This window comes from Protopterus annectens, chromosome 6.part0, assembly GCF_019279795.1.
Source record: "Protopterus annectens isolate FY-2018-M chromosome 6.part0, PAN1.0, whole genome shotgun sequence".
NCBI lineage: Eukaryota > Metazoa > Chordata > Ceratodontiformes > Protopteridae > Protopterus > Protopterus annectens.
Genome location: NC_056737.1, coordinates 1,049,580,790 through 1,049,605,393, shown reverse-complemented (window position 1 = coordinate 1,049,605,393; position 24,604 = coordinate 1,049,580,790). Strand labels below are relative to the sequence as shown.

At 44.4% G+C, this 24,604-nt stretch overlaps 1 protein-coding gene across 1 annotated transcript in view; it reads right to left on the bottom strand.

Moving 5' to 3' along the window:
• Positions 1-8,435: 8,435 nt before the first annotated feature.
• NDUFB1 (NADH:ubiquinone oxidoreductase subunit B1) overlaps positions 8,436-24,604 on the bottom strand; it is a 111,577-nt gene continuing 95,408 nt past the window's right edge. Inside the window, exon 3 of the mRNA XM_044074659.1 lies at positions 8,436-8,526. Within this exon, the coding sequence (XP_043930594.1) occupies positions 8,490-8,526 (37 nt within the window). The 3' untranslated portion in view covers positions 8,436-8,489. The remainder of the gene's footprint in view (positions 8,527-24,604) is intronic.

Below are 24,604 nucleotides of genomic sequence, written 5' to 3'. Positions count from 1 at the left end.
AGCGAAGAAATCGCTGCACTTAGTGTTGGAAGGAGATGTGAAGAGATCGTAGCAACGCTGACCTCACTCCAGAAAGATCTGCTCTGCTACTGAAGGATTCAGAGACCACTCGTAAGGCATCAGTATAGTCAGATTTAACCTGTCCGCTAGGATGTTGGGCTGTCCCAGAATGTGCGTTGCTATCAGAAAGTGATCAGTAGAGATCGCCCATTCCCAAACTCTCATGGCCTCATGACAAAAGGGGTAAGATCTGATCCCTCCCTGTCTGTTGACATACCAGACCACCAACATGTCTGATTGAATTGCAATGGTTCCCACAGGAAGAAAAGGCATGAAGGGCCTGCAACACCAAAAAGGCCACCTTCATCTCCAGAACATTGATATGCAAACTGGTCTTGATAGGGGACCCAAGGCCTTGAACTGTCCTGCACAAACAATGCCCCCCCCACGTCGACCCAAGTCGGGAGGCATCAGGGGTCACTGTGGCTTGGACAGGGGCTGAAACAAAAGGTCGCCCCATCCAGGATTTCCTGAGAGTACATCCACCAAAGAGATGACCTGCAGACTCGACTGAAGTGCATTGGATACGATAATGGAAGATCCAACAGGGACCATTGCACCACTAGAGACCACTGTAGTACTCGCATGTGTAACCTGGGGCACGGAAGAAGCGTCATGGTCGCTGCCATAGAACCTAGGGCCCTCGAAACAGATTCTGCTGAGGGAAGGTGAGAACGGTAGATTAGGGAAACATGCATCCTCAGGTTTTGAACTCTCTCCATGGTCAGAAAGATTTTGAACTGTAGTGTGTCTATCCATGCCCCAATGTAGTTTATCACCTGGACAGGATTCAGAAGAGATTTGGATGCGTTGATTGTAATCCCCAAGTGAAGTGCAAGCTTTAGGAAGTAATCCCTGGCTTGACAAAGTAGACACCTGGTGGGAGCAGTGAGGAGCCAATCATCCAGGTACATGTAGACCCGAGTCCCCTGAAGCCTCAGGTGAGCCACTACTACTGCCATCACTATGGTGAACACCCTGGGGGCTGTGGTGAGACCAAAGGGTACGGCTCAAAATTGGTAATGATGGACTCCTAGCCGGAAGCTGAGGAACCTCCTGGAGCTTCTGTGCATCTTTATGTGATGGTAAGCATCCTGGAGGTCTAACGTGCACATCCAGTCGCTCTCTTGCGGGTAAGGTATGATGGACTGCAAGGTGACCATCCGGAACTTTTCTTTGGCAACTGACAGGTTCAGGGTAGATAGGCCCATGCTGGGCCTCAAGTCTCCCATTTTCTTTGGCACTTAAAAGAACCTGGAGATGCTCTATCCGGAATGATCTGGGGGGACGGGTTCAATGGCTCGTTTCTCTAGCAGCTTGGAAATTTCCAGTGCTGCTGCCTCCCTTTGCATGGGTGGTACATCCAGGAGGTGCTGGAGAGGTTCGGGAGTAACCACAAACGGGATTGAGTATCTCCTGGATATAATCTGGAGCACCCAGCGGTCTGAGGCTATGGCTCCCATGCCACCACGTGCAATGACAATCGACCCCCGGACTGTCTGCAGAGTAGAGCAGTCGGGCAACCCCTCAGGGTTGCTGCCCGGGCCTGTCCGAGACCCAGAATTCCTCAGACTCACTCTGCCTCTGGGCCAGCGTCTATCCTGTCCCCCCCAGCCTCTTGGGGAAGAAGAGCCCCGAGTGTCCCGGGAATAATGACACTTCCGTAACCACATCTTCTTTTGCCCTTGCTGATTCCGGGAAAAGGATCTTTGAGGGTTTGAGAAGCGGATCCCGATGGCAGACGGTGTCTTCCCATCTTTCTCATTTTGGACTAAGGTCTCTGATGGTCTTACCGAAAAGGGTAGAGCCGTCATAAGGGGCGTTGGCAAAAATACACCTTGAAAGGTTCCGAGAACTAACATAATCTGAGTCAGGCGTTGCACCTCATGGACATAAGGGACGCAGCTGCCCTACCAGCTCCTTCAGTAGCATGTGAAAGGAGTGGCATGGACACGTTGGAAACTGCTTTTAAAGTGGCCATCCTCGCAGAGAACATGTCTCTGTCCTCCTACGACATGGACATAGGGCGAGACTCAACCAGTTCCTTGGCCAGGCGAGACTCAACCAGTTCCTTGGCCAGGTCGCGCTGTAGTCTAGTAACGTGGGCCAGGTAGTTCAGCTCCGATGGAAAAAGTCGCTGACACATAAACCTGCTTCCCTATGCGGTTCATCATCCTAGACTCGGTCGGGGGGATGAACCGAGGAACTCTCCTGGGCTAGTTCCTTTTTGGTAGCTGCTGCTACCACCACCATAGCGTCTACAGCGGACCCTTTGTTATGTTGCTGGTCTGAGGGAAGGCTCAAAATTTTGTCTAGACGTTTCGGGATTGGTTCCATGGTGTCCGGCTCCTTCCAGGCCCGCGAGATGACCAGGTCCTCCAGGGGATCTGCGGGAGGGGACACCCAGGAAGTAGACAGGCTCGTGCTGAAAGCCTCCAGGAACACAGATTCGTCAGAGGAAGGCTTGGGAGCAGACCAACCTCCCCGTTGGTGTAGGATTTCCAAGATGTCTCCAAAGGAGACATCCTCACGAGGTGATCTGGGGGAACCTTCCTCATCATCCAAATCAGTATCCTCGGTGAGAGACTCAGGGAAGAGTCCAAAGTGCCTCCTCTTACACGTATGCTTGCGAGGCACATCTCCAGTGGGAACTTGTTCAAGGGGAACCGCCTGGGGCTCCTAGAGCACGGGCTGTTCCTCTGGTAAAATGATGGGATTTGTAGACAAAGCAGAGGGAGTTGGGGAGGAGTCTGAGGAAATAGTCAAGGGTCTCAATTCAGTGAAGAGAATCCTTTCTACCACGTCGAATGCAGAGGGAGAATGGGCTACCAATAAGGAAAACGCTTTTCCCAGATCGGACGCGAGAATCAGAGCCGGGCCCAATGTGGACGGAGCTCCGAGGGGGGGGGGGGACTTGGCCCAACAATGCTGGAGCCGATGGAAAAAGTTCCACTCCCTCGGACCAGACACCCAGGCTCCGGCTCAGAGAGCCACTCTGATCCCAACTGGTCAGATCCAATACACTCCAGGCAGCTGCCGGCGTCTAGGAGACAGGTACAGTCTGTGCCAACTCCCTGACTAAGGCCATCCTCGGATCCAAGTACTCTGGTGGTCGGATCAAAGGAGAAACTGGCATGGAGAAAGGAAGAGAGCTTCCCCCTCTAGAGGGAGAGGGGGCTGGCAAGACTCCCATATGGATTGGAGTATGAATGAACCTCCTCATCATTTTATCCAGGTCGACTTTGGAAAGGCTTCGGGAGGACCTCGACGAGGCCACGGACTCTGACCTGGCGGGTCGAGGAACTGAGACCTTAGATGGTGGTCATGGCTCCGGGGAAAATCTGGGAGATTGGAGCAGAGGGGAGTCATGGATCCTAGACTGACTCTTGGCGGGAGTAGTAGTAGAAAGGTCTGGGGACTTTACATTTTTCAGACCTGTGCTCTCTCTCCTCCTCTCTGCCTTTTCTGCGCTCTGCTTCCACAGGCTAAGAAATGGGCGGGAGAGTCCCAGCCTGGGAGGGAGGAGAAGGAAGGACAAGAGAGAGGAAGGAGAGGCGGACACAGTAGCCGCTGTAACCGAAGCGGTAGAAGAGGCAGTCATTTCAGTAGTGGGTAGAATGCCTTTCAAGAACAATTTAGCACGCAGATTAAAACCCACGCAAATTGTATAATCACTACTTAAATGGACTATACCCAAACACATAATGCAGAGAGTGTGGCCATCGGTTGGTGACAATTTGTGGCCACACTAAGTGCACCTCTTAAAGACTGGCTTGGGGTCAGCCATGTCTCTCACAAAATAAAAATCATCTTCTTTCGGCTGTTCCCGTTAGGGGTCGCCACAGCGGATCACCTGTTTCCATTTCAGCCATCTGTCCTCTGCATCTTGCTCTGTCACACCAACCACCTGCATATCCTCTCTTACCACATCCATAAACCTTATCTTAGGCCTTCCTCTTTTCACGTTACCTGGTAGCTTCATCCTTAGCATCTTTTTCCCAATATACTCAGTATCCCTCCTCAGCACATGTCCAAACCAATGTAATCTTGCCTCCCTGGCTTTGTCTCCAAACCTTCCAACCTGGGCTGACCCTCTAATATACTTATTCCTAATCCTGTCCAGCCTCATCACACCAAGTGCAAATCTTAACATCTTTAACTCTGCCACATCCAGCTCAAACTCCTGCCTTTTTGTCAATGCCACTGTCTCCAACCAATATAACATAGCTGGTCTAACTACCCTCTTGTAGACCTTCCCTTTCACTCTTACAGGTACTAGTCTGTCACAAATCACTCCTGACACTCTTCTCCACCCACTCCATCCTGCTTGTACTCTCTTCTTCACCTCTCTTCCACACACACTGTTACTCTGAACTACTGGCCCCAAGTATTTAAACTCATTCACCTTCGCCAACTCTATTCCTTGCATCCTCACCATTCTTCTATCCTCCCTCTCATTCACACACATATGTCTTAGTCTTGCTGACCTTCAATCCTCTTCTCTCTAGAGCATATCTCCATGTCTCCAGGGTCTCCTCCACCAGTTCCCTACTATCACTACAGATCACAATGTCATCTGCAAACATCATAGTCCATGGGGACTCCTGCCTGATCTCGTCCGTCAACCTGTCCATCACCACTGCAAATAAGAAAGGGCTCAAAGCTGATCCTTGATGTAACCCCACCTCCACCTTAAACACATCCGTCACTCCCACCGCAGACCTCACTGCTGTCACACTACCCTCGTACATATCCTGTACCACTCTGACATACTTCTCTGACATTCCTGACTTCCTCATACAATACCACAACTCCTCTCTAGGCTCCTCTCTCACAACAAAAAAAAAAAAAAGGAAAAGGAAACCTATTTCCTACTCAGACCCACTCACCACACACACACACAAAGGCACACAGAACACTGAGGGGGGGGGGGGGGCAACACACACTAACTTACACTAAAAACTGCAGAAAAACCCTAAAACATGACACACCAGTGAGGGAACGGGAACTTACACTAACAGCTAACATTCAACCATCTTTCAAAAACTGCTAACTTATCAAATTACCCAAATCACAAACTCAGAGCTCAGGATCACGATGTTTCTGGCAAGCCGTGGCAAACGAGATCTGGGGGTTGGAAGGTAGTGGAGGTGCATTATGGGTAAGGGGAGGAGCTTGGAATTCAGAGCAGATGCTAGTGAACTTGCCGGCTCGGATCCGATACGGATCCAGTACCCCACAGGTTGAAGATCAAATGAAGTAAACTACTTCAGATAAAATGTAGATAAACTGTAGATATAAATCCAAAGAGAGTGGGTTCTTAAATTTACAATGGATTACTGCTATATAAATGTACACTCAGAGTGAAGAAAGAAACAAATGGCATAGTCTGGATTTGCAAATTGTTATGGTGTATTCAAATGCACAGGAAAACTCTTTGAAGGGTCCTCAAGTTTGATGTGAAAGCAGACACACTGAAAATGTAAACGCCACCAAACTCTTCCACATAATAGTGGAAGATAAGAACGGGTGTGGACCACAACAACAAATGTGCCTCGCTATACACAGATTTACACAATATCAAATTAAAAATGGTCTCATTAGTTGCCAAAATAAAGCAAAGGTAGGACCCTTGATTCCACTGTCAAATGAGACAGGATGAATGGCTTTCTTGGCATGAGGTATAGAGCCTCCTTCCTTTCTAGGACATGAAGCAGTTAGGGGCATCTGGGGAAAATAACTGGCACAGCAGAAACAACTGCAAGTTCTAACAATGGGATAAAATCTCTCTTAACCACCAGTCTCTAGTGACAATAAATCATGCCCCATAACAGACAGAAATTCTTTAGACCACCTCTCTGATGAAGAAGTGATCAAGTGGCAGTTCAGGGCTGCAAGCAGCCTCCTCAACAGCAGTAACCCCCTTCATCCTAACTTCACAGATTATCTCGAAAGCTATATCCACATGCAAGATGCTTATTTCTAGAGGTCTGTAGCTCAGACTGCTGCAGCTGTTGCCCTGCTGGGGCCAGCAGAACCACGGGCATCCTTCACTTTTCTGAGAATCCTTAAAACCTCAGTGGCATAAAAGGTCCTAACCTTTTCAGCCATCTTCAATTTTGCATCTATGTCACTCCTGCATGCTGGTGGATGGCAATGCCAGTTGCTGCTGTCTTGCCTAACCATTTGCAAAACTGTAAACAATGCAGGCTGTGTGAGAGCTTGCTGTGGAAGCAGTGGCCAGCTCAATCTTTGCAGCGAGTCTCAGATGTCCTACTGGTAACAAAAACATTCCAAAGACTGCTTTAAGTACCTTCCTCTGAAAGCAGGCCATATGCAAACTGCTCAGCTCCCTCCAAACAAAAACTTGACAGTATGATCTACTTCCTATGATTCCTTATCAGGTGGATGGGTGCATTGTGACCTCAGGGGCAGGGATGTGCAACAGTGCCGCTATCATTACAGCAATCTGCCTTGGGGTTATAGTTTGACAAATTCCTCAGACAGTTAAAAGACCTTGTCTGCCTTGCATGGGAATAACAAATCAATATGTCTCCATTCCTTTCATAAGCATACCCTGAAATAAGTTTATAACTGGGGGGTGGGATCTACTCATGAGGTCTGGCCTAGGGTCTTACAGGCTTCCTGAAACACTGTTGTAGTGAAGGCATTTCAGCTATTGGCCACCAACTTCGAAAGTTATTCAGCCATGGCACTAATGTTTATAACTAGGTTTTCCTGCACATATGCAGTAGGTCCAAAACCCATGGATAATCTTCTCCACAAATTAAAACAGTCTGTACCTTTTGGCAAAGTTGAATGCAGGCATGAAAAGAATATGGATGAATTAACAGAGTTGTGAATATACACGGAGGAGACAAATGATTTGGGTGAGGTGGTTCATGCTGCTAATGTAAATAAAGCAGAAGAATGGTACTAGAAAGCTGCAAAGCGCCAAGATGCTAGGATGCTGCTGTAAGATCTGTTTCATTCACTTGATCACAAACAAGCCCGGGTCAACATGTGAGCAGCCACCAGACTAAGAGAATGGACAGGAAAACGGGTGCTGAGTCCCACTGCACTAATGGGTCATTTAACTGACTTCTGTAAATACCCTCATGGCTGTGCAACCTATGAGGATGCTACATTAAAATAACATTATATCAAGGGGTAACACTCTTTTCAAGGGGGTGTGTGGACTTGTCCTGTTCTTATCCAGGGACAAATTAGTTTTCGTCAGGCACAGAAATAAATAGGACATGCTGAAGGGACAGATTCATATCCCAGAGGCTCCCCTCACTCTGGAACAAAATCCCAATCCATGTTAGGCAGAGCCCCTCACTGACCCTCTTCAGTTTACCCCTGGGCTCTCTTCTGTGTCCTTGCTTGACAGAGGAACAGTAAACTAACATTAAAAGGGCTACCTTCTGTGACCTACTATACAGAGGCACAGTCAACTAATCTAAAAGGGTGGCGAAAGCCAAGCACACTCTGGCTAGGCTTATGAATGCCCTAGGGCAGATAGCCTAGTATCAACCTATGAACCTATGAAAAGAGTGTGTTAAGTTCCTGGAATAAATTGGAGAATTTACTGTAGATCCCAGAGCTAGGTGGCTGCTAAACCTATTACATGGGCAATATCAAGGGGGGGTGGAGACATTCATAAAGATGAGGCAAAGCAAAGAAAAATGTCCTGAGTGTATTCAGCGGAAGTAATATTGAGAGTCAGATTACATTTTCTACAGCTGAGTACATATGTACAACAGGCAACAGTCAGATTACATTTTCTACAGCTGAGTACATATGTACAATAGGCAACAAGGTCACTTCAAAGAACAGTTGAATTTTGACTACTTAGCCCAGTTCCATCCCAGTTAAAACAGCCTACTTGGTGGCATACAAGTCAGTCTTAGTAGATTAAAAAGGGATCAGTTTGTACAAACACACAGTTCTGGCTCAGACCATATTTAACTAGACTTCACAGATTCACAAAAGTAGTAGCTGTAGTAGTAGGAACTGCAGGCAGTACAGAAAATTCTCAGCAGAAGCATGTTTTATATACAATACTGCCTCGCAAACATGAGGTAAAATTATAAAACATAGGAATACTTCTCATGATTTTATATACACATGAATAAACACACCTATCTTACCCAACACAGACATGTCTCTGTCACTTCCTTGTGTAAAAGTTTTTTTGTAATTGTACTGATTCCACAAAAACAAAATACTACAATAATCTATTGCCAGAAACATACCTAAAGTCTTTACATGTTCCTTTTTATTTTACAAAGCAGACCAGCTTTAAATGTGAATTTTTGATACTGTCACTGTAGAAAGATGCATGAAAAATAAATCACAGAAACAAATCACAATCTGATAAATAATGTACATTTATTAAATACATTGTTCACAGATTATCTGGTGTGTTACTTCCATGTTACCTCTTCACCAGGCTTCAGCTCTCTAGAACAGGAGAGAAAAAAAATATAAGTATATCACACGTTTTAGCGAGGGAAAAAAGTAAAAACAGTCTCATTACATCAATATTCTACAGTTAACACACAGCTATTTCCTTAGTACACCGCTGTTCTGTGCAAAATGCTTTTTCCTTAGCAGCTCCTTTTCTTTTTAAGCATTGTATTGGTAGGTTATTAAGCATTGTGCTTCTATGCTATTAACTACAAGTCACTTCCTGCAAAAAGATAAAAGAATATAAGAATGTACCATTTCAGAGGACCATCAAGGTGCATTAAGCTTCCAACAAAGTGGACCAATGTGGAGATGCAGCCTGTAACCCCCTCTCCGAGACCTGACCATGCATACTCTGTGTAAGCTTCAGCCAAACACTCTTACCATAGGTAGGTAGGTACTAGGCTACCTGCCCAAGGGCATTTATAAGCCTAGCGAGAGTGTGTCTGTTTTCGCCGCCTCATTGATTAATTAACTGAACTGCGGTAGTGGTGCTGTGGTAGCGTTGTCGCCTCATAGCAAGACGTTGTCCCGTTCAATTCTCAGCTAGAGGGTCTTCTGTGTGGAGGCGTACGTGAATGGGGCGTGCCTTCGTTGAAGGTTGTGCATCAGGGCTGGTAACCCGGTATGTAAAAATCCACTACCAATCATTAGCAGACCGGAGTTCCGCTGTGGCGACCCCTAACTGGGAAAAGCTGAAAGACACAGACACAAATTGATTAACTGATCCTCTGTCAAGCAAATCCAATGAAGTGATCCCAGGGGTGTATTTTCTGCTACTCATCCACTCGCCAAGGTTTATCTTGAAGAGTGTTAGTGAGGGGCTCTGCCTAATGTAGTTTGGAATTTTGTTCCAAAGCATGGGGAGTCTCTGTGACAGGAATTTATCCCTCCAGCATGTTCTATTTATTGTTGTGGTGAGGTTTAGCTCACTAGAGCGTGTGGCTCGCAGTGACTTGGATTTCTTTAGGTGGAGCATGTCCATCAATTCTGAGATGGACATGGCTTTGTAAGTCAGGCAGAGATCACCTCTGAGTAAGTGATATGCCACTGAGTACAGCCGGAGTTTTTTCAGTTGGGCTCCATAGGACATATGTTTGAGGCCAGTAATCCTCTTGGTGAGGTACTTTTGTGGTCTTTCCAGCTGTTGGAAGTGTCGTGCGAGGTTCATCCCAAATGGGGCACTGTACTCTATGATGGGTCTAATGAGTGATGAGTACAGGGACACTATAACCTCTTTATTTTTAGATGCGAACCCTTTAGTAATTAGATGGGCCACATAGAAGGATTTCCTAACTACTTTGACAATACGATTGTCAAAGGAGAGATTACTATCTACCTGGGTCCCCAGATCACTCTACCTGGGTCCCCAGATCTCTTATTACCTCTTCTGTATTAAAGTGGGCTGCCACCTATGTGGTAATTTGTGGGTGTTTTGTTTTTCAAAAACGGGATGACTATGCATTTTAGCTTGAAGCCATGACTTGTCAGTCTCAGTAAGGCTCTTTTGGAGGATATCCGTGTCAGTCGGAGAGTCAATTATGGCTCCCAGTTTGCAGTCATCGACGAACTTGGTTAGCCATAGTCCTCCTGTGTTTGCCTGTACTTCTGAGAAGTATATGCCGAACAGTAGGGGTCCCAGGACAGAGCCTTGCAGGACACCACTTGCATCTGGTTTAGAGTCGGATCTGGAGCCCACTATTCTTACCGTGTGAGTTCTGTCTGTAAGCCAGTTGGCAACCCATCTCGTGACGTAGGGGTTTATGTTCAGGCTCGTGAGTTTTTCTGTAATACCAGAGTGGGGAATGGTGTCAAAAGCCTTGGTGAGGTCAAGGTAGGCTGTGTGAACAACCTTTCCCTCATCTATGGCCTTGGTGACTGTCTCAAAGAAATCAACCAGGTTTAGTAGGCATGATCTGCCCTTAAAGCCGAACTGGGTCGGGTCAAGTGTTTGGAGGTTCCCAATGTCTTTGTTAAGGAGTTCTATAATGATGCGCTCCATAGCCAAAGCCGAACTGGGTCGGGTCAAGTGTTTGGAGGTTCCCAATGTCTTTGTTAAGGAGTTCTATAATGATGCGCTCCATAGCCTTGCAGACCAGGCTAGTCAGGCTTATGGGGAGATCGTTACCAAGGTCAGTTGTGGCCACTCCTTTGTGGAGAGGAATAACCATTGCTGTGCACCATTCTATGGGCATGTAGCCTGTGGAGAGGCTGTGGTTGAACAGCGTGTTTAGGTGGGGGGTTAGTTCGTTCTGTAGTTTGTGCAAGATGCAGCCTGGGACACCATCTGGTCCCACTGACACTGTGTTTTTGTCTTTTGAAAGTACTGTTTTCACCTGGGCGTCTGCGATTTTTGGGACACTACACTTTTCCGGTATTGTTGTGGGCCCTTTTGGAGGTGAGAGGGGGGTAAAGTTTGCACCATCTGCCAGGATGTTGGTAATATCAGCAGGTTTAGTATATTTTGTGCTATTTTGCATTAGTTCAATGCATATCTGCGAGTTGCCACTTAGAGTCTTAACATAGCTAAAGAAGGCTTTGTGGTTATCTTTTGAATCCTTGGCTATTTTTCTTTCGAAGTTAGCCTTGGATGATTTCATGAAGGACCTTAGTTTCTTACCGATACTGATCTGGGATGTCTTTCCTTCTTGTGATTTGCTTTTTTTCTGAACTAGTTTCCTCCTTCTATTGTATAGCCTGTTTATGGGCAGGGGTCCACCAAGCAGGCTTGCTTCTCTTAGAGGAGTGAGTCTTGGTTTTGCTATGGATGGCATGATCCATGCATCCTTGTAGGTGCTCACAGAGTGCATTTATAAAGGTTTCTGCATCTTGGGCAGCGTTATCCTTTAGCGTGGGGGCTGTGAAACTTACCACCTCTGTCTTAAGAAAAGTTAAGTTTGCTTTAGAAAAGTTTTTTTTTACTGTGGATTCCTTATTTGGGGGGTGGTGGTGGGGTGTGGACATCCAGAGTGATTAGTTTATGGTCTGATCTAACTAGTGACGGATTGACCTCCGGTGTGAAACACTTGTCGCCCATGGTGGTGATGACCAGGTCCAATATGTTTTCACCTCTGGTAGGGGAGTTTACCAGCTGATCCAGGGCATTTGAGTTGATGAATTCCAGGAAGAGCTGGGCCTGAGAGTTTGTACTCTAGTAGTTTACCCAGTAAATGGTAGGGTAACTGAAATTGCCCAATATCAGGGTGTTCGGTAGGACCTTCATATTTTCCAGTGTCTCCAGAAAGGCGGAGTGGTGGTCCTGGGTCATGGAGGGTGATCTGTAGCATGCCACAATTTGCACTGCAGATTTGCTCTATGTTAGTTGCACATGGATGACCTCAGAGGTATCGTGCTGCGCCACTAACCTGGAGGTGTAGGTATCCTTGATGAATATTGATACACCCCCTCCTTTTGTGTTTTGGTCCATGTTCTGTGGCCGAAATGTGTGGTACGAGTTGTAGCCCAGTAGTGCTGGGGTGTTCTCTGGAGCCTTGAAAACCAGGTTTCAGTTACTGCACAGAGGTCGACGTTCTCCATACTGAGAAGTGCTTTGAGCGCGTTCATTTTGAGATTTAAACTCCTGGCGTTGACTAGCATAACCCTCAGTTTTTTGTTAATGGTGCTGTTTACGTAGGTGGGTTTGACTTTTGAGCCTTGCCTAAAAAAGGCATTATGGGGACAGCAAGAGCCTTGGCCAGTATTCGAAAGCCTAGGGGTAACAGGTGCAAGCAGTCTCCTGCGAAGCAACGCGGCTTTGTCCAGCATGTCGTCCCAGGCTGACAGACACTGGATCCCCTTTGAATGACAGCAGAAGATTAGCCAATTGTGGAAATTGATCATTATTTCTTTATACTGAGGTATCATTCTTGGTGAGGGCAGGATGCTACTGAGGGTCAGGGTCACACCAGCCTGGGCTACATGATCAGAGAGCTCTTCCATGTCTCTTTTCATGTAGTCCAGGGAGGTACGTCTCAGGTCATTCACACCAACATGAACAATGACGAGTCATATTTGTACTTGTTCTGGAGTGACCTGAATGCTTGTGTTATGTGGCGGATTCTGGCTCCTGACAGGCAGCTAACAGTAACCTTCTGCTTGTCCAGCCTAGTGAGTGGCATGTCAGTGTGCCTGACTATAGAGTCACCTATTACTAGTGTGTTAGGTATGTTATTTCGCCTTAAGGGCTGTGATTGTGCGGCACACTTATTTTGTGTTTTATGTGTTGTCTGGTTTGTGACGGGAGGTGCAGATTATTTGGGTGTCTGCTTTGGAGGTCTCTGATGCTTTTGCAGGTTTTTATGTAGAGCCTCCAAGTACGATTGTGTATTTATGTGTATTTTTTGCCAGTGCTGTTTTAGTAGGTCTGTGTGCGGCTGGAGATGTGGTGCAAGTGCTAACCTTCTCCTCTTGACTGTCTGCTCCAGTCTTGGGTGGAGACAGCTTAGCTTCCAGTTTGGCTGTATAATTGCATCTCTTGCATATGTTAGTGTTTTGTGGTAGGAGGAGAGGGTTGTCTATGTACATGAGGCAGTTGTAACATTGCCTCAGGATACCCAGATTCACCAGATAGACTGGAGAGTACTCCAGAAATTGCCCTTTGGTCATGCTCGAATAGTAGGGTGAGCTGCTTAGTCACTTGGTTGTTGAGGGGTGAATAAAGAGCCTTGCCCTGCTGGGCAATCAGTGTCGGGGTATATTGTGCTGTTCGGTCTGAGCAAGTGCTGGGCTGTAGGATGCTTTTTGAGTGCTTAGGTTGAGAGTTAGACTAGTTTAAAGGGAAAAACTGAAGAGGAGACTTAGTGGAGCTGGGAATAATTTAACCATAGCTAACCAGCGCTGCCCAATGCGGGTTTTATAGTAGGGAAATAGAAATTAGCCCAAAATGGCCAATAAAACTACTAACTTCTGGGCTGGAACCACTCCTCCAGGGACAGATAGGTTGCTCAAAGCTCCCCTCTCTCACAGGTGAGCAGAGAAACTTCCTTCTATCCAAATAAGGTATGGGCAACTCAGAAACTAGTATCACAGCCCTGAATTCAGCACTAGCCTGAAAACTGGACTATACTAGCTTAGAAAGGCAGAAAACAAGGATTTTTTTTTTTTTGCTTTTTTTGGGGTTTTTTGTTTTTGAAAAGATAAGGCAAAACCAGTGAAAAATACACTTAAAACAGTTTTAAATGACTACAAACGATCGGAAAAAGCTATTGCACTTTAATGTGTAGCCTACAACAGTTAAATTATTTAAACAAAAAAAAACTTTTTAAAAGTGCAGGCAGTCAAATAAGTACAATGTGAAAAAAACAAGCTTTTAAATCACAATAAAACGCTGGAAAATCTGTGTTTAGGCGGAAAACAGTTAAGTATAGAAAGAAAGTACAGAAAACTGATACAATCCTTCTAGCTTAGAAGAGAGACTGTGGTGGGTACCAATTTAAGGCTTTCTAGTGCTACCCAGTAGGTTAGTTCCAGGAAAGATGGGAAACAAGCGCAGATGTGGTCTTTTAAACCCGAAAGTTGAAAGAGACGGACAAACTGTCCAAATGGTCAATAAACTACAATTTCTGGGCCAAGAACCTCTCCTCTCATGGTAGACAGGCTACCTAGTGCTTATCACTCCCACTGATAAGCTAGAAGGCTTTCCTCCAACACAGAAAGGCTTGCGGGGCTTAGAAGCTTACCAACAGTCCTGGATACAGCAACTCTGTATCTGGACTAGGCTAGTTACAGGAAAGGTGGGAAACAAGCCCAAGTGCAGCTTTTAAACCAGAATGTTGAAAGAGATGGAAAACAACTGCCCAAACGGCCAGTAGCTACAATTTCTGGGCCAGGAACCACTCCTCTTGTGGTAGATAGGCTACCTAATACTTACCACTCCCACTGACAAGTTAGAAGGCATCCCTCCAACACAGAAAGACTTGGGGGGGCTCAGAAGCTTACAGAGAGTCCTGGATACACCAAATATGTACCTGGACTAGATTAGTTACAGGAAAGGTGGGGAAAGTACAAACGCAGGCTTTTAAGCCAGCAAGTTGAAAGAGATGGAAAACTGCCCAAACAGCCAAATAAACTATAATTTCTGGGCCAGAACTCACTCTTCCCGTGGAGGATAGGCTACCTAGTGCTTACCACTCCCACTGATAAGCTAGAAGGCTTCCCTCAAACACAAAGGCTTGGGGGGCTCAGAAGCGTACTAACAATCCTGGATACAGCAACTCTGTAACCGGACTAGGCTAGTTATAGGAAAGGCTGGAAACAGGCAAGTGCGGCTTTCAAACCAGAAAGGTGAAAGAGATGGAAAAAGAAACTGCTCAAACAGCCAATAGCTACAATTTCTGGGCCAGGGACCACTCCTCTTGTGGTAGATAGGCTACCTGATGCTTACCACTCACACTGATAAGCTAGAAGGCTTCCCTCCAACACGGACAGGCTGGGGGGGGGGGGCTCAGAAGCCTACAAAGAGTCCTGGATACAGCAAATTTGCACCTGGACTAGACTAGTAACAGGAAAGGCAGGAAACAAGCACAAACACAGGCTTTTAAATCAGAAAGTTGAAAGAGATGGAAAAGCTTCCTAAATGGCCAATAAACTATAATTTCTGGGCCAGAAACCACTCTTCCTGTGGTAGATATGTTACCTAGTGCTTACCACTCCCACTGATGAGCTAGAAGGCTTCTCTCCAACACAGAAGGGATTGAGAGGCTCAGAAGCTTAACAATCCTGGATTCAGCAAATCTGTATCTGGACTACACTAGTTATAGGAAAGGCGGGGACCAAACGCAAAACGGGCTTTTAACCAGAAAGTAGAAAGAGATGGAAAAACTGCCCAAACGGCCAATGAACTACAATTTCAGGGCCAAAACCCACTCTTCCCATGGTAGATAGGCTACCTAGTGCTCACCACTCCCACTGATAAGCTAGAAGGCTTCCCTCCAACACAGAAAGGCTTGGGAGGCTCAGAAGCTTACCAACAGTCCTGGATACAGCAAGTCTGCATCTGGACTTGACTAGTTACAGGAAAGGCAGGAAACAAGCTTGCTACATGAAAACAAAATCCAAATTCCTCAGATCATCTACCAAAGACTGAATTATGCTGGTATCTCCATCCCGCTGGAAAATTTCCAAAATGCATAAACTATACGAAAAAAGCTGTTTTTTTTTAATTCACAAAGCATAGAAAGGTACCATCAATTCTTTAAATCAAAACAGAGTACTATAAAATGTAAGCAAGTCTTAATTCAGTTTGCATACAAAAAATAAAGCATCAGCATGTTTGTTTATACCTACTACATATAATTTTACTTTTTCTGCACATTCTACTGCATGACAGCTATACAGTAAATGCGATCCCCCCACCTCCCTCCATCAGCAGCAGTCAAGCTTCTACCTTGAATCATCACTTAAGATAGACAAATGTACATTTATAATCAAGTGTTAACATGTTCACAGTTACAAACATTACACATACATGCATTTATACAATCTACAATCATCATCAATCCAAGAATACACAAATTGCTTAATTCTTGCTTTCCTTTAAACCTCACTCCTCCTCCAAAACATTACTATGCATGCATTGTTTCCACAGTTTCCATTTTCTATGTATCTATGCAGTTTGCTCATGACCTTCACACTTCCAGTTCTTTTACCTCTGATACAATACACATTACTTCAATTACAGTTGGTTTAGAGTTTGCTTTTTTGGCAGCCAACACAATTAAACTCAACAAGGCCTTACTACGTATAGGCAATTCAGATCCTGTATCCCAGCTAAAAAAAAAAAAAAAATTAAAAATCATTTCCTTAGTTACACCCATTATTTCTGACAGAACACTCTGTAGGGAATGTTTAAAAAGCCAGTATCTTCTTAAGTCATTAATTGCTTCCCACTCCTACCAATGCCAGATGAGGACCTGTGACTACAGCAAATGTCTAACTGGACGTTAGGAGATTTTCAATGCTACTAACAGTTCTGCCCATATGAGCTTCATTAAGATGTGCATACTCACTTTGCTTGGCTGGAGCAAGTACCTCTGGCCACGCTCACAGTCCCAAGTCTCAGTGCACAGTAATGAGCATTCCACCAGGTGGTGCTCCAGTGGTAGCACACTAACAGACCCTCCTCCCATAAGTCAGCCAACTTTAGCTGCTCACTCATCGCTTCCTGCACAAGCTCCTCTAGCACCTGGACTGTCTAAGGCACAGGCAAAGCTTCCTCCTGCTACACTCCACATCCTGTTTGGTGCTTGCACCAGTTACACATTCTTTACTTTAAATCACCGATTATGATCTGAATTACTGTAAAATATACTTTTAATTACCTTCAGATATTGGGTGGATATTTAAAATTTACATCTTGTCATGTCAGTCTTCTTTATGCATGCTATAAAACTTTCTCTGGCCATATTACTCCATACAATATCATCAATGACATTAAAGTAGTGAAAACAACTCCTGCCAAAGCACCTCCTACTTCTTTTATGCCCAGTTTTCTTCAAAACTGATCAGACATTTGCAATGCCTCCACCCTTCTACAAAAGAAAAATTTAGCTCCAACTATTTCTTGCCCCAATAGCTAGTACCTCCAGTGTCTGGTTATTCAATTAAAGAAAGGTCTGCCTTTCAGGATTTAATCATGTTTTTGAATGCCCCATTCCCAAAAAGAAAATAATTTGGTGTGTCTTACATTACTAAAATACTACTCTCTCAACTTTCTCTCCTGTCGTCTAGCTTTCCCCCCCTGATTTACCATTGTGATTCACCTGGGTGGACACCTAGACATAACTAAATTACTACTGCTCATCCAATTTGCTCAAGCAATAGTAACAACTCTGCTGCCTCATTCCCTTTTTGAAATTGAACCAAGATGAATCCAAGGAAGTATGTACATCGGCTGCTAAACCTTTGATTACCTTACTGTTTAAGCCTTGCTAGCTGTTTTATTACACTCCCTGCCAGGAAAGTCAGCAGCCTAACCCCCCCATGTTCCAGCTTCTCTGCTCTTCCCCTCTTCCCGTTCCCTCACTCATACTAACTCCCTTCTTCTTTCAGTCCAACTTGGCCCAGGGAATATCCTAGTGGACTAAGGTGTACTTCTGCATTTGTCCACTAGGTGGCACCCCCCACTAAAATAGACTTCATTTTACTCACCTATGTATTCTCTCTAAGCTCTAACATTTCTTCTTCTCACTCTCTCTCTCCTATACTCTTTTAGCCCCTCTAAGCTCTAACATTTATTTTCTCACTTTCTCTCCTAAACTCTCATAGCCCACTCTTACCCAAAACATCCAGGTCCCCTCTACATACCATTCTGCATACTTAGGCTCTCGAACCTCTCCAGCCCGCTTTGGATCTACCCGCTCCGTTCGCCCTGCGGGCTCACTCTGCTCCCCTACCCTGCCCCCATTTCCCACCTGCCCCAAGCACCTCTACCTATATTCCCCCATACCCACACCCACTGTCATTCTAATCCAATCAATCACATTTTCTCTGAAAATAACCACTCCCTTTTTCCCGCCCAAATTAACCTTCCTTACCTTTCTAAGACTACCCCACCTAGCCAATAGGATTCCTCTTTTCCCTCTTCTCCCACTCCCTAGCCACACCCCCACCAATCCAAACACAACTCTTCACTCCTACACTATTAATTCAGTCCCTGCCGGCCCATATATACACAAGTCTCCCTTATAACCACATATAATTACTCTACAATAATTCAACTCTCCATACTCCCCATCTCATTATGCTTTCAAAACCCTCAATCATCTTCTTTTTACTTCTACTACTTCTTAATTTATCCTATCTTTACTACCTCACCCAACCCCTTAACTAATACCACTCACAATCCCTCCATGTTACCAACCACCTAAACTCCCCTCTACCATACTCACACACTATTTCTCCACATCTATATCCTCTACATAACCTCTTACTTTTCCCCTACAAACTTATCACCTCTCAAAAACATTTTACCCCCATAATAACTAGCAAAGGCTTCAGATTCACAATACAACCGAATCTTCTTACTAAACTGCCCAACTACCTCACTAATCCACTCTTACATCTAATTTCCAGTCTATTATCAGGTGACATCCATCCCAACCCAGGCCCCTCCACATCTTCTTCTACAGACAAGTCCATCTTATTTACTTCTTTTAATGGCCAAAGTATAGTAAACAAAGTCCCAAACCTCCATGCTTGGCTCATACATAATAAACCTGACATCCTAACCATCTCTGAAACATGGTTAAAACCCCATATAAAAGACTCTGAAATTATTCCTCCAAACTATTCTATCATAAGAAAAGACAGGCCCCATAAAAAAGGGGGGTGGAGTAGCTCTCCTATAAGCATCCTCATTGTCAGTTACCCCTTATAACAAACATATTCCACACTTTAAAAATGCTGAACTACTCCTCACATTACTGCAAGTTAACCTACATAAACACAAATGTATAGCCTCACTCTACATCCCCCCCAGGGGATAATATTTCTACACTTTAAGATATCCTCTCCTGGCTCTCCAATATTAGCAATGAAACTATAATATTAGAAGACATGAATATTAACTGGGCCTCCATTCAGTCTCCTAAAAAACATCTTAATATCAACCTCTACAATTTTTCACAGCTAATCAACTCTGTAACAAATCCCTCAAAAAACATCTCTAGCGGCAGTATTCTAGATTGGATTCTAGTCTCTCATCCCCACTATTTCTCTGACAATGGCACTCTTCCTGATCCCCTCAGTGACCACATACCCATCTTCACTCTTCGACTGCCATCACTCCTGCAATGCACCCATAATTATATTACAATCCGTAACCAAAAAAACTTTAATCCAACATCCTTTTCAAACTCTCTAAAAGCAATTAACTGGAACGGTCTAAAAACATTATCTCTAGATAATGCAGTTGCCCACTTCAACTCAATATTCTAAAATTACTCGACTCCCATGCACCCTTAAGGACTATGAGAATTAAAATTAAAACAGCCCCTTGGCTAACCAAAAACATGCTAGCATCTATGCGGCACAGAGACAAAGTCTGGGCACATTACCAGAAAAAAAATCCCCCCTAGTCGACAATGAATATAAAATACTTCGAAATAAGGTAAAAAAGCTCAATCTCCGACCGACCAAAATTACTTTTCCACACTCCAAAACAATAATAAATCAAACCCTCAGAAATTCTGGAAAGGTATCTCTACTTTACTTAACCTCGGCAAACCAGATACCCCTACCCCAGACCCAAACGTTCCTGACCTAGATTTGGCTACCCAATTTAACTCTTTTCATTGAATCCATTTCCAAATTAACGTCATCTTTCTCTAACACCACTACATTCTCCAAAACTCCCTCACCATCCCCCACCAGATCTCTACCCTGCTCGGCTACTACTTCCTCATTCCCATCTACTAACTCCCATCCCTCCACTCCTTCTCCTACTCTAACTACTTCACCATCTTCATCTGCCCCTAATTCCCCCTCTCCACACTCTCTTTATAGTAGAAGTGGGTATAGGTTTTAATGAGAAAAAAGGAAACTCCTTATGAAACTGAAGTCATGCACCAATGCTCCTGATAACATCCCTTCTTACTTTCTTAGCAAAGCTGCTGAAGCAATCGCTTACCCTATTAGCATTTTAAATCAACCGCTCTATCCAAGAATGTATAGTATCCCAAATCTGGAAAAAGGCCTTTATCATACCTCTACATAAAGTGGCAACAACAACGTTACTAATTTCCGCTCCATCGCTATTCTGTCCCCCATCTCTAAACTCCTAGAAAAGTGTATCCAACTATAACTCCTTCCACATCTCTTGGATAATCACCTACCAACTCCCACACAACATGGATTCAGACCACATCATAGCACTATGACCGCCCTCCTCTCCTTCCTTGAAACTGTAAATAAAGCCCGTAACTCTGGCCAAATTGTTTCTACCCTACTACTCAACCTCTCTAAGGCCTTTGACACTATCTCTCACAGCCTGCAACTAACTAAACTTTCAAAACTTAATCTCCCTCCTCCTTGAACTGGTTCTCCAGATACTTATCTAACAGATATCAAGCAGTCAAATGGAAAAAGGCCACCTCCTCATTTCTAAATACCCCTACTGGGGTACCCCAGGGCTCCATACTGGGTCCCCATCTCTTTAATATATTTATAAATGATTTCCGCAACTCTATCCCATTCTCAGACCTCATCCAATACGCTGATGATTCTTATCTGTGCTGCCACCTCTATCCCCTCGCTCCTAAAACTGACTCGAGATGCTTTTACAACTACTGAGCAATGGATGAAAAGGAATCACCTAGCACTCAATGCCTCTAAAACCAAATTAATGTTATTCACCCCCTCTAAGGCAACTTCTTTCAATATAAACACATCATTCTACATCTCTAGTCAAAATAATGTACCTCTGGAACTGGTGTCTGAGACCAAGTTACTTGGGGTCCAAACTGATAGCCAGCTCAACTTCAACTCCCACCTACAGCTAAATATCAAAAAAAAACATCAAAAACTAGGTATGCTTTACCGACAAAATCATTACCTTACACCTACCAAAATCACCCTCTCTACCTCATTTCTTATCCCCTCCCTTCTCTATGGAGCTCCACTCCTAACTAATCTACAGACCTCTCTAAAAACACAACTTTCCTCTTTCTACAACAAAATTGCCAAGTTCACTACCAACCACAAGTCTTCCACCCACCACTGTTCCTCTCTCCAAAAACTAAAATGGCTAGAGATACCCAGTTATCTCGCATATACTCAACTAAATCTTGCACATAAGCTCATTTTCAACCCCTCCCTCTTTCCCTCCCTTTCATTAGCCTTTAAAATGCACCCTCCTGATAAGAGTATTAAGGTCCAACAATCAAAATCTATTAGAAGTATATAAACCAACTCGTCCCCCCAGGCAAAAATCTTCTGTCTTATGGCCTTGCACGCCTTTGGAACTCCCTACCACCTTCCATTCGCACCACCCCCAACCAGTTTATATTTAAAAGATCTCTTCACCCACATCTAGTATCCCAGTGGGAATGCTCTTGCTCCCACCCCACATAACTAACACTTGCAAACTCCATCTTCCTTCTTCCACTGTTTCCTCCTGCAACTTTCCTTATTATTCACCCTAACTCATACATATTATTATTCCTACAATAATTGGAAAGAATACACTAGGCCACACTTCCTAAGTATTGCTTCCTAATACGTTATTACTTCAGTATTTTTGTACATTGCTTCCTAATATGTTATTTCTCAGTATTGTCGTGAAATGCTTCCAAGTATGTTATTATTTCTCAGTACATTTGTGCTAAATTTCCCTTTAGTCTGTATTACCTATTAATTTCATCACTAGACTGTATTCATTCTAGTTTTTGCTGTATTATTTGCAAATTGTTTTTTCTTGTATGTTTAACTTCTGTATAATGGTATAATTTGTACATCTATTATGAATAACCTACTGTAACCTACTTAGTTTTGGAGCTTTTCTCCCCAGGACTCCACTGAAAACGGGTTCATTTGGCCCAATGGACTATCCTGGCAAACCAACTGCAAATAAATAAAAATAAATAATTTAGCCCAATCCCCTTCATGCTCTGCGAACCAGCATCTCCATGTCTGGTCGTTCATCAAACTAGGTGGCTGCCGTTTTCTGTCGTAAAAGGTGAGCTGTCCTATACGGACCACCACCATATACAGAGCAATCATCTAAGACCACTCATTTGTTTAGAATGTGTTCATAAAAAATGACATTTCAGCACAAGTACTATAGATAACACTATACAAAAGATCACAGAAATATAGCAATTTAGGAACCAAGAACATATTGCTTAATAAAAACAAACAATCTGCACACAGTATGCTAAGAGTGTTTTGGAGGTGAAAAGAGAGCGTCACATAGAGTGATGTTTATGAAGCTGGAAATTGACGGTGTAATGATGAATGATGTTAGTGCATATGCTCCACAAACTGGGTGTGCGATGGACGAGAAAGAAAAATTTTGAAGCGAGTTGGATGAAGTGGTGATGACTGTACTCAAGGGTGAGAGAGTTGTGATTGGAGCAGATTTCAATGGGCATGTTGGTGAAGGGAACAGAGGGGATGAGGAAATAATGGGTAGGTATGGTGTTAAACAAAGGAATGCAGAAGGTCAGATGGTAGTGGATTTTGCGAAAAGGATGGGCATGGCTGTGGTGAATATGTATTTTAACAAGAGGAAGGAGCATAGGGTGACATACAAGAGTGGAGGAAGATGCCCACAGGTGGATTATATCTTATGTAGGAGGGCCAGTTTGAAGGAGATTGGAGACCGTAAAGTGGTGACCGGGGAAAGTGTAGTTAGGCAGTATAGGATGGTGGTTTGTAAGATGACGTTGGTGATCAAGAAGAGGAGGAGGAGTGCGAGGGCAGCACCAATGATCAAATGGTGGAAATTGAAAAAGAGCAACTGTGAGGTGGAGTTCAGGGAAGAGTTAAGACAGGCACTGGGTGGCAGTGAAGAGTTACCAAATAGCTGGGTAACTACAGCAGAGCTAGTAAGGGAAACGGCTAGAAAGGTGCTTGGTATGACATCTGGACAGAGGGACGATGACAAGGAGACATGGTGGTGGAATGACGAAGTACAGGAGAGTATACAAAGAAAGAGGTTGGCAAAGAAGAAGTGGGATTGTCAGAGAGATGAAGAAAGTAGACAGGTGTATAAGGAGATGAGGTGCATGGCAAAGAGAGAGGTGGCCAAAGGGTAAGGATAAGGCATATGAAGAGTTGTATGAAAGGTTGGACACTAAGGAGGGAGAAAAGGACCTGTACCGATTGAGGGACCGAGCTAGGAAAGATGTGCAGCAGTAAAGGTTATAAAGGACAATGAGGGGAAACATACTTACAAGCGAGGAGAGTGTGTTGAGTAGATGGAAAGAGTACTTTGAGGGGTTGATGAATGAAGAGAATGAGAGGGAGAGAAGGTTGGATGATGTGGGGATAGTGAATCATGAAGTGCAATGGATTACCAAAGAGGAAGTAAGGATAGCTATGAAGAAGATGAAGAATGGAAAGGCTGTTGGCCCAGATGACATACCTGTGGAAGCATGGAGGTGTTTAGGTGAAATGGCAGTGGAGTTTTTAACCAGTTTGTTTAATGAAATTTTGGAAAGTGAGAGGATGCTGAGGAATGGAGAAAGTGTTTTGGTACCGATTTTTAAAAATAAGGGTGATGTGCAGAGCTGTAGTAACTACAGAGGGATTAAACTGATCAGTCACAGCATGAAGTTATGGGAAATAGTGGAAGCAAGGTTAAGAAGGGACATGATGACTAGTGATCAGCAGTATGGTTTCATGCCGGGAAAAAGCACTACAGATGTGATGTTTGCTCTGTGAGTATTGATGGAGAAGTACAGAGAAGGTCAGAAGGAGTTGCATAGTGTTTTTGTAGACTTAGAGAAAGCATATGATAGGGTGCCTATAGAGGAGCTGTGGTATTGTATGAGAAAGTCGGGAGTGTCGGAGAAGTATATAACAGTGGTACAGGATATGTACAAGGGTAGTGTGACAGTGGTGAGGTCTGAGGTGGGAGTGACGGAGGCGCTGAAGGTGGGATTACATCAAGGATCAGCTCTGAGCCCTTTCTTATTTGCAATGGTGTTGGACAGGTTGACAGATGAGATCAGACAGGAGTCCCCGTGGACTATGATGTTTGCAGATGACATTGTGATCTTTAGCGAGAGTAGGGAACAGGTAGAGGAGACCCTGGAGAGATGGAGATATGCTCCAGACAGAAGAGGAATGAAGGTCAGCAGGATTAAGACAGAATATATGTGTGTGAATGAGTGAGGATAGAGGAATGGTGAGGATGCAAGGAGTAGAGGTGGCGAAGGTGGAGGAGTTTAAATACTTGGGATCAATAGTTCAGAGTAATGGTGAGCATGGAAGAGAGGTGAAGAGGAGAGTACAGACAGGATGGAGTGGGTGGAGAAGAGTGTCAGGAGTGATTTGTGACTGACGAGTACCAGTAAGAGTGAAAGGGAAGGTCTACAAGAGGGTAGTGAGACCAGCTATGTTATATGGGTTG